Consider the following 14,353-nt stretch of genomic DNA (forward strand, 5'->3'; position numbering starts at 1 on the left):
GTTTTTATTCCTTTAGGTGTGCACAATAAATCACAACACAATCTGACCATGTCCTCTGATTCCTGCAGCCAAAGACGGATGAGTGTGGCCAATGTGTAATACAGCACCAAGAGCATGATGGGATTGACAAAGTGGTGCCACGCCAGATTAGGGTTCACTTTGAACATCCAGGTGTGAGAACAGTCAGTCAAAACCACCGGAGATATGCCAAATAAACTAAAAATAGAGAAAAAATGATTTATTTACGGTTACGCTGGACATCTGATATACCCTTCACAGCGAGTAACACCATACTTTGATATATCCACCATATTTATGTGCCATGGTATTTACATGGTTGACAAAAAAGTGCTGCTGTGTTACCAATGTACAGCATTATATTAGCTGGTGTTACATTGGTATTTTAATATACACTATTCCTGTACATGATACTCTAAAATACTACATACTAGTACTTTTTGTAAGTCAAACAATACCAGAAAATAATTTTAAATGGATCAAATATGATTTATACTGTTAGAAAAATGGTCATTACCCTCTCAAATGTACTTATATGGACCATTAGGTACAGATATGTGTATATTTGGCACCAATATGTACCTTTGAGATACTAATATGCATCTTTCAGGTACAAATAAGCTCTCTTAGATACCGATATGTACATCAAAATTCAGCTATTGAACATGACTGTAAATCAGCACAAAGAGAACAGGCGCTAATACACTCCAGATTTTACAATATTAAGTTTGTGTTTATTTCCAATTTTTATTTCAAACCAAAATGTAACAGTATGTAAAACTAAAAGAAGAGGGATGAGATGAAAAACAAGAAAAATAAAGGCAAGAGAAAAAGTGTTCTCATTTCATTTCAATTCTATAGCAAACATCACAACATAAGCAGATGTGTTTTACTATCGTCACTTATCACAGATGAAATCAATAAGCAATGGCAACTTATAAACAGCCAGAACCCTACTGAGAACATATTAGGCGACCAACACATGCCCGTTGTATTTTATCCTCTTAGTTCAGTAAGTAAAGTCACTGTAGTTTGCCAGAAGTTCATTTTGCAGCTAACTCATGGCATTGGCAGCCAAGTGGAGAATAAAGTCTGAATATTTTGCCTCAGAGTGTGAATCAACCAAAGGCAAAGCGTAACATCCAAGTCGCAATACCACAGCTGAAAATAACAAGTCTACGTGTAAAAATGTTGCTGAATAGAGCTGACATTATAATGCGGCCAATGCATAATAAACAGGAGGAGCAAAAGGTGACATGAGGATACACAGACCCATAAAGACTAAAAACACCAATGAGATCTCTTCAATATGTCATTTTTTTTATCATAAACAGTACTGAGATTAAATCATGATTTAATACAGACTTTAACCCAATTGTTTTTCTAGAAGGTCAGCAGGAAGGCATTTGTGTCTTTTTGCTTGTGAAAACCCAGCAACATTCATTTTTCTGTGATTTACTGTTTCTACATATATAATCATCCTACACTTTGCTGAGTTATTCTGAACCCAGAGTTGGGTCAAGAAGGGATGAAAATATTTACAGTATATTTGACACAACAATGGTTTAAAACAACCCACACTGTAAAAATTCCTTGTTGCACTTAAATTTTAAAGTTTAATCAACTTGAATTTATAATTCGTTTAAACTTAAAGCAACACTATGTAGTTTTTTGACCTTTAAATAATGTCTCTAAAATTATTTCATTGATAGAACAACTTTAAACTGGACAAATTGTACTGTTGCTGCAACCTGAGCAGCCTCCTAGCTGCTACAAGCACACTCTGAAAGTGGCGGTGGAGGGTAGAGCACACAGCCCCACCCCTCCCCCTGCCTGCAGAAGAGTGTCTGATACCAGGGACTGTTGCGCTTTTCAACCACATGGGAGAGCTGTAAGTCATTTTTACATGGAAACTACATAGTGTTGCTTTAACATGATATAAAATCTTAACTTAATAATTTTATTTTTATAATTTATATGGTAACACTTAATGACAGTTGTCATAAACGTGCATAAAATCTCCTTCATGTTCTTGGCACGTGTCATGTCATGATTATGAAGGTGTCATGTCAGTCTTACGCACACCCCTTCAAGTAAAGTGTTACCATTTAGATGAACCCCTCACTAGTCAAGAAAGTTGAAATTATTTGTATATTCAAGTTGATTAAACTTATTTTCTTTACAGTGCAGCATTTTGGGTTGAAATAATCAAGCATTGCTTAAATTACAACCCAATGGGTTGAGTTTGTAGCTTTTTAACAATCAAAAATGTATTTACACAAGATGATGTAAGCATCTGTTGTTCCCCTGGTAAAAGAGACTTCACTGATTCAAGGATCTCTGTTATATAAGGTTATTTTCGGAGAATTTGGCTATTTAAGATGATTTTTAACACAATGGAGTTGAGGTCGAACTGGTTAACTCCTACAAAAGCATATAATCACTTTGCTACCTCACAGCCTATGAATGGTCTGTCTTAATAGATGTATACATTATTGGACAAAAACAACATAAAATCCTTAATTTTGCCATTTATACCGTCTAAAGATGAAAATCTGATTATAACTGAGATCTCCCTCCGAGCTATAAACATTACTGATGGAGCCGGACTGTGTGAAAGTTAAAAGGCACACATGTAAACATGCACAGACCTTACTGCATTTGTGGCACCTAGCAGACAAATAACAGAAACCCATTTTGTTTTAATCTCCGGGTTGGCTAAATTAGCATTTTGTTTTACCCAAAATAGTCTCTTCTCTGCCATTTTCACATACTGTAGACTTACAAAGGGTGTAATCAAAACTCGCGTCCTCACCGCAAATGCTACATTACAAAGCAACCGCTGATTTCTGTGATTGTCAGTGAGAGGCTCATTGTTTGAGGCCCGGAGGCATCGACAGAACTGTTTGTTTAATCTAATAGTAGTGTGTGCATAACATCTTTTTTAGGTTGTGTTTAAGAAAATTAATGGTTGACGGGTTTACTATAGTCTAAAGATGAAAGTTTTAGCTTCCTTTGCACATGTGTCTCTTTTATTCTTCTTCTGCACGTTGTATTTCTAGGTAATGGGATTCCTTCGCAAGCATTTATTTCGCTTGGCCTGTTTCATCGCTCTGCTTTTTTGAGGTCGTTTCAAACCTCATCTTACTGTACATATGTGGAGTGTCTGTGTCTTTTATAGAGTCTTTGAATGCATATTAGGTTTCTTAATGTGGATTTTAGGCCAAGTGAATAGTGTAACAGAGTAAAAGATGGGCTCTCGTAAATGATAGTTTATTTGTAGTGTTGGATTTGAAGTCTTGGTGACCTGTTTCTAATCTAATAGAGAGAAACCAAACAAACACCAGAAACCACAGTGAGGCTTTGAAAGTTTTCAAGGAGAGCTATTTCATAGCATTTGGGTTTCGATGTCAGCTACGAGATTTGGGGCAACGTTCCCAATGCATTTTAACAAGATGCAACAGTTGCACATTTAGCCTTGTATCCGCCACTAATGGGTCTTTTGAAACCTTGCTGCCGACGGTGGTAAATATGTGCAGACCTCATAATTCGCCGGCATAATGCAGGCCAGTCATTGAGAGGAATACAATTGAGACTTAATGTAGAAGAATTCCTCTTACGTTACTCATAGCCTCTTTTAAATCACCTAAGCTTTTTCTCTAAATCTCTTACTACCTCGGCCCAGCGATTCGTGTAGCGCTCCCTGAAACCAGCTGTGTAATTTAAGCGGAGGCCCACAGCCGTCCCGTCATAATGGGAACCACCTGGACCGCGAAGCTGCCGCCACCACCAAAACCATCGTCTTAGTGGCTTCACTCTTCATCTCTCAACATCTAGCTTATGGGATCTGTTTGTGGGAAGATCAATTAATGGTATAGATGGTTATTATAACATAAGCGAGAGTGAAGGTCCTTAAGCTATTATATTGATACATTTTTTGTCATGTTTTATTAATATGTGTGCTACAATACGCACTATGGAGTTCATCTTATGACTGTTAAAGATACATTTATATAAAAGGTCACAACATGTTAAATATTTATTCTAAATGTGATATTAACGTAAGCATCTATTTTTGATAATTAGCGATTGCAAAAAGTTGTTCCTGCATTTTGGAAGAATAATAAAAAATGAATAAGGTCGGCGCCGATAGCCCTGTGGTTAGTGTGCCGTTTTAGACGGTTTCAGCAGTAACAACATAAACAAGTGGCTTTCGTGGTCATCACGTAAGTTCCGGTAAACTCTGCGAAGAATAAATAACAACAAAGTCATTTTTAAGTAGTTTATTTATATAACAAGCAAAAAACAACACGTAGATTACATAGGAAACCAAAACATTTGTTATTTTCGACGAGGTATTTGTTTAAGAGTTCAGTTTCAGCAACTAGTCAGACCATTAAACAAACAGAAACCAGAAGTAAAACGTGCGCGTGCGCCCGATGAAACGGTCTATATAGCCAACACAGTCTCACCCCATGGCGTCAATATTTGACGACACTTGACCATGCGTCAATATGTTGACGCGGAGGGTATACCTTTCGCGTCATTTTTTGACGAACTGGGGACTTCAATACTATTAGGTACGCAAAATTAAACAGTTGTCACCTGGCGTTGGGGTTAGAGTTAGGTTTGGGTAGGGATGTCATTATGTAAATCTAACCCTAAATCGACGCGAAAATGGTAAGAAAATAGGAAAGAGAATGCAACGGACTTAATAGTATTGAAGTCCCCAGTTCGTCAAAAAATGACGCGAAAGGTATACCCTCCACGTCAACATATTGACGCATGGTCAAGTGTCGTCAAATATTGACGCCATGGGGTGAGACTGGGTTGATATAGCACCAGTGTGCTCACAGTGACCCGATCGAGTTCGATTCCCGTCTCTGAGGTGCGTTGAGGATCCCGCTCCCTTATCTCCACCCAACACTTTCCGGTCTACCTTCAACTATTCTGTCTACATAAAGGCCCAAAAACATAACTTAACAAAAACAAATACAATACAGGGACAAATATTCAGGTCATTCAGCTCGAATGACCCTTAACTTTGAGTAAAAGCAAACTTACAGATCATCTAACAATGTATTGATTTGCTTTCTTATTTTCAGCTTAAAATACTGTCCCAAAAACTAGACACACCATTCAAAATGAGTTTCATGCCTCTTCGTTCAAATGCAAGGTCTTTCCAGCTAGATGTTGGGCAGACGCCACAGACAACACACGAAATTTAAACAAGATTTTTGAAAATGAAGTGAATATTGACTCTTTAAATCAAACCTCCCCAAATAAAGTCTGACAGCGTCGGCTTGTAGGTATTTTTTGGGATTGAGACTCAAACCAGAAAATCAAATACGGCAACACTGCCAAGATCAGAAATGACTTAAATAATGAGCTAAAGACATTGCCAACGGTGTCAATATTGAACTCTAGAAAATGCTGGGTTGTTTTAAACCCATGCTGGGTAAATATTATACAGAAGAACACATAGCTGGGTTACAAATTACCCAATGCTGGGTTGTTTTAACCCAATGCTGGGTTATTACAACATATGGTTTAACGTTGGGTACTTTTTAATCAAGCAATGTGTTCTGTTCAATATTTAGCCAGAATGGGTTTAAAACAACCCAGCATTTTAGAGGGTGTTTACACCTTGTATTAAGATGTTTTTTGGTCGATCGGATCACAGGTGGACAACATTAAAGACAAAACATTTTGAGCTTGTCCACTTTTGACTACCTCTGAATGTGGTTCAACCGGACTGCTTTTGTGGTGCATGTGGTCGAATATGTTCAAACAGCCACAAAAGACCGTTTACTCTTGGCCTATTGATTTAAGGTGATGTACCAAGCACAATGTTTTTACACCAGACCTTACTTCTAGCGCAAACCCACAGTGTCCAGCGCAATCTTTAGGCTTTCATTGATAAAACTGAAGTGGTTGCTCTCAGCTTTTTTCATTTTTGTTTCATTTTGGGAGTGTTTAAAAGTTGCATGAGCTCATTTTATCAATTGCTCTGAATTATCAGAGAAAGCTCTTACATATAGATGTGCAAAACACTGTGCAGCATGTTTACTAACAACACAAGCAGCGGACTCTGACATCATTTTAGTGCGCACCAATTTAAACCTGTCATTACTACAGCTTGCATTTAAACGAAAGCAGAGGGACTCGCCCACAGACCACCCCTCAAAGTAATCAGGACAGAAGTGGTAGAAAGTGGACAAAAGAGACAGATTAAAGGTCCTGAGAGTGAGATTCAAAATCAACTCCATAGATGTTGAGATCTAGATGGCAACTCTTTCAAAAATGAGCTTAAAACTAATTCATCTCTACCACTTAAACATTTTGACCTGTCAATAAAATTTGATTATAAAAGCAAAATGGTGCACCAAATGTTTTTAAATCATGGCTTTTGAACCATGCCGCATGCTGTAACAAGAGATCAGTGCACATACTGTAGCATTAATGCTGACACCGGATGCCAGTCACTGTAATGTCACATTACATAACAGAGTAGATCACTAAATAAACATGACTGAGCCCATCAGTCTGCAGGCCGCTGGACTCACATGTACAATACGGTTCCCGTTTGCCTGAGCATTGTAATTTCATTTTCCATTTCCATTGTGCTCCATTTTCAAACGACACTTTAATCTCATTGGTTATAGTAACTTATTGGACATACGTTTTAGACCATGTTGCGGTTGGCATGAAAACCTTTCATGTGCAAAATCACACAACTAACTTTCCTGCATCCCTGCTTGGCATAAAGCACCACACAGTCAAGCAAATCTGATTAAGTTTAGTGAAAAAGCCTTGACATGTGGGAAAGGGAGAACTGCCACAATACTGATCTGAAAAGTACCAGTTATTGAGACCCAAAATTATGACATATCCATTAAATGTGCCTGAGGCACTGGAGGTATTGTCTTACCTGGCATAACTGTTTCCTGCTGGGACAGACTCCTGGAAAAACTGAAATTGGTAGAGGTAGAGCATAATGAGGTGACCAGCGCTGAAGATGGCCATGAGAACACACAGACAGCTGAAGAGAAGCGGGTCGAAGGTGCGACAGAAAGACCACCAGGTGCACAGGCCCAAAAAGGTGAAGAAATAGACAGTGGAGGTCAGGGAGGGCAACATTATACCTGAAACGAGATCCGAAAAAGGTCAAAGAAATTATATAAATATTAAAAGTATATCACAGACTCAAAACCAACAAAAATAAGTCAAGTGCAGAGCCTCAAGAATTCACAAAAAGTTAGCAACAAAAATTATGTCATTACTTGCTTGATCCAAACCCATACGATTTTCTTTCTTTCATAGAACAAAAAATAAAGCAAAAGCATTTGTCACAATCTACCATTAAAATAGCATTAAATATAAAATATATATAAATGTTCATTTAATTATAAATTATGATAAAAATATATAAACAATAATTATATACATTAAAATTATACTTTTTTTAGTTTATCCCCACTTTTAGTTGTTTAGTCCATAGTCCATATAACTATATTCTATAGGGACGGTTTCCCAGACAGGGCTTAAGTTTAGTCCCAGACTAAAATGCATGTTTGAACTGCTTTAATTTAACTCATTAACTCATTAATTTTCCCTGCCAGTCATTTTTTGAAAAGTTGCCCGCCAGCATTTTTTGTGATTTTCACAAAAGTTTCACAAAAGCCTTCCAGGAAAATTTTCTAAAAATATTTAAACATAAAAATATATCAAATGAAAGAACAGACCCTCTGCTTTCAAACAAACAAACAAAACAGCGAAAAAAAACTTTTTATCCTATCTAAATATACCGAGCCCCTAAGGTGACATTGGGGTAAAAAATATCTAAAGTTTAGTTGCGCGTCCTCAGTTGAAACTTTTGCGTGCGCGCGTGATTGTTTCATGTGCGCATACGAAACTAAACTCGATAGTTTCACGTGCACACTTTAAAAAATAAAATAAAAATTAGCAAAAAGCTTAAATAATTGCATTTTTGTTAAGAAATTTTGTTAGAAATCAGATTCAGAACGATTATCAAAACATACCCAGAGTTTAAAATTAGTAAATAATTTTTTGTTCAGTTTTTTGTAAATTGGGTAAGTGTGCCATCTAGTGGATAATCACGGTATTACAGATATACATTAAAATTCATCAGGAACACTTTTTTATGCGAATGTTTTCTCTTAATTGACGAGATAACTCGTCAATGGCGGGGAAAGAGTTAAAACATCTTGCACTGACATTTCCTAACATACATCGGTGCCACTGTTTTGTCTCAAGATGCACACCACTGTTGTGTTTGGTAAAATATGTTTGTAAAAACTATTTAAATGTCCTAATATAACTAAGGCCTAGTCCTAGATTAATCGAAAGCCTGTCCGGGACACTGCCCCAAGTCGCCTCAAGTTATCATTCACTAAAACTAAATGTCTGACTAGCTTTAAAATCGCATTAGCATTTCCGAATAATAAAATATCATGTAAAATATCAAGCAATAAGGTACTTCAGGCTAGTGCTAAATCATGGAATAAGTAACGGCCGAAGGACGTTGTTAGGCACAACAAGACGTAGAGTCTACACCAGGGGTCGGCAAGTAACTTTGGCCGCGGGCCAATATTTTTTTTAGCCAGTAGATGGCGGGCCAACTGTTGTTGGCACACTTACGTCTTATTTTGAATTAGCCTAGTATAGGCTATCTGATCTTTTGTCAAGAAACATTGTCTTTATTTCCTATTTAAAAGACGAAAGACGGCATTAAAAATTGCTAAAAACATGGTAATGGGTCTGTGTATCATTCGTTCAATCGTTTTTTTTTTCCAAATTAAAAACAAAAATGAAAAAATTAACCACCACGGGTTTTCTGATTGTGTGCTCAGATAAAAAAATTAATTACTGGATTAGACATTTTTTTTATTTAACTCCTTTATAGGCATAATATATCAATGAAATCATTTTAAACAGATCAAGTACTATAGTGGTAATATTACAGGCATTTATGCTCTCATGAAATACTCTTACAGTCCGACTTTTGAACTATTCCTTTTTTTATTAATATTTATCCGGGACACACACATACACACCTAAGGTTTAAGGAGGTCTCCGCTGGACTGTTTTTTGTCCAGCTCCGACAAGGTTCTATTCATACATTCATACACTTTGTGTTCACCCGCTTTATTTCCCGACCTGACGGGTCCGCAAAATTTAACGTCACGTTTCCAGAATCTCACATTCAAATGTCTCTAACGAAAAGAGACAGATAATTTTAAATGTTATACAAAAATTGTGTTCGTGCCAATAAAAATATTATTTTAACATTGTATTCATTGTATTTATAATGAAATATAAATAATAAATTAAATAGGACAAAGCCTCTCACTCAAATTTCTAACCATCATAAACCGAAACCATAGTTGGTTGCGGAGTTGCTGTTCAAATTGCTGAACATCCTCCTTTGCCAAATTTATTACGTTTTAAACGGAGGTAAAGATCAAAGAACTATGGCTTTATTTTAATAGACATGTAAAACCATATTTTGGCGGATTACTTTCATTTTTTTAACGAATTTACGTGCCCATTTAGTCTTAATAATTAACGGTAATAGAACTTGACTTGCTGTTCTCGAAGGCAGGTCGAACCTTAGGTCGGGCTCGAGCCCCAAGTTCAAGTAGCAGAACACAACAGTATTCCTTTCAAATCTACTTTAAAAGTGTATAAGTTAAAGTATTACTGCAGTAAAAGAGTTTAATTTTATCATATTTTGTAGTGGTTTCTAAAAGCCAGCAATTACTTTTCAGTAATTTGCAATGTCACGGAGTTTAACGTCTTCACGCGTGATGCATTGACATGATTTACGAGGTAAATTTGCAAATGATTCATGAAGTCATACCTCTGCAATTATTTGATCGATTGTGTTTTAGAAGTATGCTCAAACTCTAATGACAGTTATGATCGCGGATGCGCTGGTAGAGAAAGAGAACGAGAAAAAGCGGCCCGTTAAGATAGCTATTATACGCATTTTTTTCAGGACATTCTTGCGAGCCGGTGGCAACTTGTCCATGACCCGGTGGTTGGGGACCTCTGGGCCAGAGGAAGAGTTTTGTGCAGCATTTAGTGCAAATGTTTTTTTATCAGGTAATACATATTATTTGTCAGTGTGTTATACGCGAATAAATAACAATGAAAAAAGTTCAAAAGTCGGACTGTAAGCGAATGAGACTTACAGGAAAGCATGGTTGCTATTCAAACCCTTATTAAAACCCTTATTAAAATGTAATCTGTTAGTACCTGACCTGTTTAAATTTATTTCATTGGTATATGTCTGCTAAGGTGTTCAATTAAAATTTGTCCGAACCCGTTTTCATTCATTTTTTTATTTTTGATCTGAGCGCACATTTAGAAAACGAGTCGTTTGATTTTAGTTCAGTAAATAAATAATAGAAAAACAAGTCGTTTTTCTTTATTTTCTTTTTGGTTTTGATTTGAAAAAACGAATGATACACGGGGCCATTTTTGTAAACTGTTATTGTAAAATAAAAAAGTCTGATTAAAAAAAAATTAAAAAACGGACTTCAAATTAATCCGGCGGGCCAGAAAATATTGCTGGCGGGCCACTTTTGGCCCGCGGGCCGCCTGTTGCCGACCCCTGGTCTACAACAACCCCTTCCGTGGTTTATTTACAATACAACAGTAGCCTTGAGTACCTTTTTGATTTTATAAAACGGTTATTGCACAATACAAATATCAAAGCTGTTCTAACACAACTTTTAAAGTAAAAATCACGCAGGAAAAAAATAGTCCCTGGCCGATATGAACAGCAACAGTGTTTCACTTTGATAAGGGAGCTGCACAGTCCCGTACACACTATATATTAATGCGGTTGTCACGTCACCTTTTAATGCTTAATCCTGTTCTGTACACACACAGTTCAGTAATTTACTGGACTCACAACCGCATTCTACAACCGAATTAACTCCCGCAAAATGCAGGTAGTGACAACCGAATTTACAAAAACTCTGCACAGTGTGTACATAACCGAACTGAACAACGAGTAGTTAATCAAGTGTTTAAACGTTCATCATAAACAGGACAGGTCTCTCTTCTGAAAAAATAAATGCTTAGAAGAGGAAAAAGTCTTCTGTATGCGCGGATCAGAAAATGACAGGCACGAGCGTTTGCTGACTAGTGTTGCCAGATCTTGCACTAAAAAAACAGCGAACAAGAAAAATCCAATAATAAACCGAATGCTTTACCTCAAAGATCAACATATTTGGACCGGCACCTTCACACTTTATTAACACAAAAAACTTGATCGCTTCATGAGCCAAAACCATAAACGGTTAAGCGCCAAAATGGTATTTACGTACAAAAAAGACGAGGACCTTGCAACACTGCTAGACTGCGCGCTCCGCGCTGTGAAGCAGCCTCACAAAAGCGTAAAATACACAACGCCAAGACCTCCGTCTTGTGTTTATTGCAAAACACAATGCTGTTATTATTTTGGCCAAAGCTGTGAGTCGGCAGAATGTTGCTATGGTTATTTCTGTGTCAATCATCACATTTTTGGGAGTGAGTCTTGTTCCGTACAGACATGAAACGAACATTTAGGGGATTCACTCCCGCATTTTAATGCGGTTGTCACTCCCAAAAGTTTGCAGTGTGTACCAGACCAGTGATACACAGAATCGTTGGGTGCAGTGGTCATAGATGTGATTTATTGTAAATAAATCACAGCTATCGACCAATCAGAATCAAGGAATGGAACTAACCGTTTTAAACAACACACGCTGGTGTCAAAATCTTACATAGCCAACAGTTACCAGATAAGCATATACTATATATTTTTTAGTTTGGCATGACTAAGGATAATACTAATGGTGTTAGAAGTTTTGGAATACAGCACAATATAAAGTACTTTAATTTTATAATACAAATATTACATTGTAATTTTGGAAAAATAAAAGAACACTCCACTAATCTTGGTTGATGACTTAAAGGTTGAACCTTTTTACATTTTTACATATTTTAATAATTAAAAATCATCTTCTATATAACAATGCACATCAGTTTGTCCCTTTCACCTGCAATTTGTAAATGAATGCTACCTATTGATTTCATGTCGTGAGTGAAGTCTATCTCAACACTACCTACCCGTGAGACCCAGTAATATGGTTACGACTACTTTTCCTGCAGTGGTAATCAGATTGCCAACGATTTCTTTGAGTTTGGACGCCACGTCCGCTATCTGTCGCAGGATCTTTATTTTTGTGCTTTCTTCGCCATCAGGCTCCTCAAATTCTCCATCTTCGATGTCCACTTCCTCATCATCAGGAAGTTCACAGTCTTCATCGGCCAGCTCGAAATCTTCAAACAGCAGCTCATCTTCAAGCTCCAGTTTCTCATCTTTATTCTCTTCTTCTTCTTCATCCTCCTTTTCCTGAAAAGATGGAATCAGAGATTGAACTATTAGGCATACAACGGTTACAGGAATTGCCTGGTTTAAAAAAACAGATTTATTTACATACATTTATTTAATCTTTAAACAGCAGACACGTGAGCTGTGATGGACTCCACATTTTATTACAGCAACAGTGTATAATCTATATTTTGTTATTGAAAGTAATAACTTCTGTTTATTTCATTGGATAAAAATCACAACACAAATATACAATGTGGTCTTTCCTTCCTCTGTTGTAGCTAGTCCTGCTTGCATAACATGTTTTGGCTGAACATTTTAGCATTTATTTTCATTTGACTGGTCCGTATGAAGTGTGAGATACTGTTGTATCAGTCTGTGATATGTACCAGACCACTGAGATTAAAATTTAGAGGCGTACACAGATTTCCACTGCTATCTCTATGATGTAATATTACCTCACCCTTTACTTCCTTGTCTCAATAATACTGTGGTAACATGCATAACAAAAAAGAAAACAGACAAAATATTGAGAATGCTATAAGAAGCATTAAACTTGGCTACATAAAAATATATAAGACCAAACTTGAATTATTAAAGTCATTTACAGTAGTACTTTATATAAGAATGAGCATTCTTCCAAGATTTCTTTCAAAAATAAACAATTTAAGTGGTCCCAAAAACCTTCATAATAACGTTAACTCGAATCCAGAAATACTATAAACAGGAGGAATGTCTGGCTTGAGTAAATCCTGATTAAATCACCTTTTAAGTGTTTGTAAAAAAAAATAGTATATGAACAACCTCGTTCTTCTTTTGAACAATAAAGTGTTGGTTGCCAGGGATTTTCCAAATGATTGAACTCATACCCAAATATCATATTCTGATCACTAGATATGGATCTCCTCTTCAATGCAAGTTTATTATCCTGAAGTAAAAACTGTAGTCTCAGTTGTTTAGTCTAGTAGACTCTAGATAAGAGAAAAAAACTTACATGTTTAAGATATCATTTGTGTCTGTATATTGCAAAAATATTGCTTAGAAATAAGTGAAATGTGTAACTATAACATTCTGTATTATGTTTGTTTGTTTCTATGTTCTGGTTAAAGTATTGGATATAACAAGATTGAGCAACAATTACTAGTACTATGAATAGGAGACAATGGGTGCATGACAATTCAGGGGCTGCAGCCTTCCAAGGCCATATGAAAGCAAATGACATCACCGGGCCGCGATGAAGGCTGTCCTAATTTGAAGGCTCCTTCACACACAAGCCTCCAAATTTGTCCTTTTCCCCCCTGAAACCAAGGATCCATAGAAGTATCCTTCACAGCCTTGGCTATCCCAAGATTCAATGCGCGCCCGTGATGTCTGAGTATTTTGAAATAAACATTGAAAACTGTAGATAAATAAAAGTGTATATTTTGAAAATTAAAGGTTCTTGTGACTGTTTTACTATTATAAATGATGTTTTAGTGATGTGAATTAATATTATTGCTGTAATATTGTGCATTTTGCGTTTTGCATATTTTTAAGGTTGGTGAATTTCACATACTGTAGGATAGTTTAGTCTGTATCAATGTGTTAATAACGCCAAGTGACGCAACTTCCCCCGTAGGCTAAACCGTCTCAGTCACTTCAGTTCGCTTCGTGGCCTTTAAAGGCTGCTATCTTCAAATATCGAGCCTTCCTAGGTCTGGCCTACCAGAAGTCCCGCCTACCAGTTAAGGGAACCAATCATCAACTGATAAAGGATGATGATTATCTGGGGGAGGGGCTCTGTACAGAGTCATGTGAGGCAATTGCCAACTTTGTTAGCGATTTATATTTTTGTTTTAAAGATGTTTTCTTTGGATTGTTTGACTGGTTGAAAGAGCATGCAGGTACATTTTAAGTAATTAATTCATGTTTCCTTCTAGCTAAATT

General features: G+C 36.7%; 1 protein-coding gene across 1 annotated transcript in view; it reads right to left on the reverse strand.

The window, feature by feature from the left end:
• piezo2a (piezo-type mechanosensitive ion channel component 2a) overlaps positions 1-14,353 on the reverse strand; it is a 149,335-nt gene that overhangs the window by 53,097 nt on the left and 81,885 nt on the right. Inside the window, exons 6-8 of the mRNA XM_073864229.1 lie at positions 12,163-12,448; positions 6,950-7,163; positions 48-216 (exon numbers count right to left, since the gene is read on the reverse strand). Coding sequence (XP_073720330.1) covers positions 48-216; positions 6,950-7,163; positions 12,163-12,448 — 669 coding nt within the window. The remainder of the gene's footprint in view (positions 1-47; positions 217-6,949; positions 7,164-12,162; positions 12,449-14,353) is intronic.

This window comes from Misgurnus anguillicaudatus, chromosome 25 (genome assembly GCF_027580225.2).
Source record: "Misgurnus anguillicaudatus chromosome 25, ASM2758022v2, whole genome shotgun sequence".
NCBI lineage: Eukaryota > Metazoa > Chordata > Actinopteri > Cypriniformes > Cobitidae > Misgurnus > Misgurnus anguillicaudatus.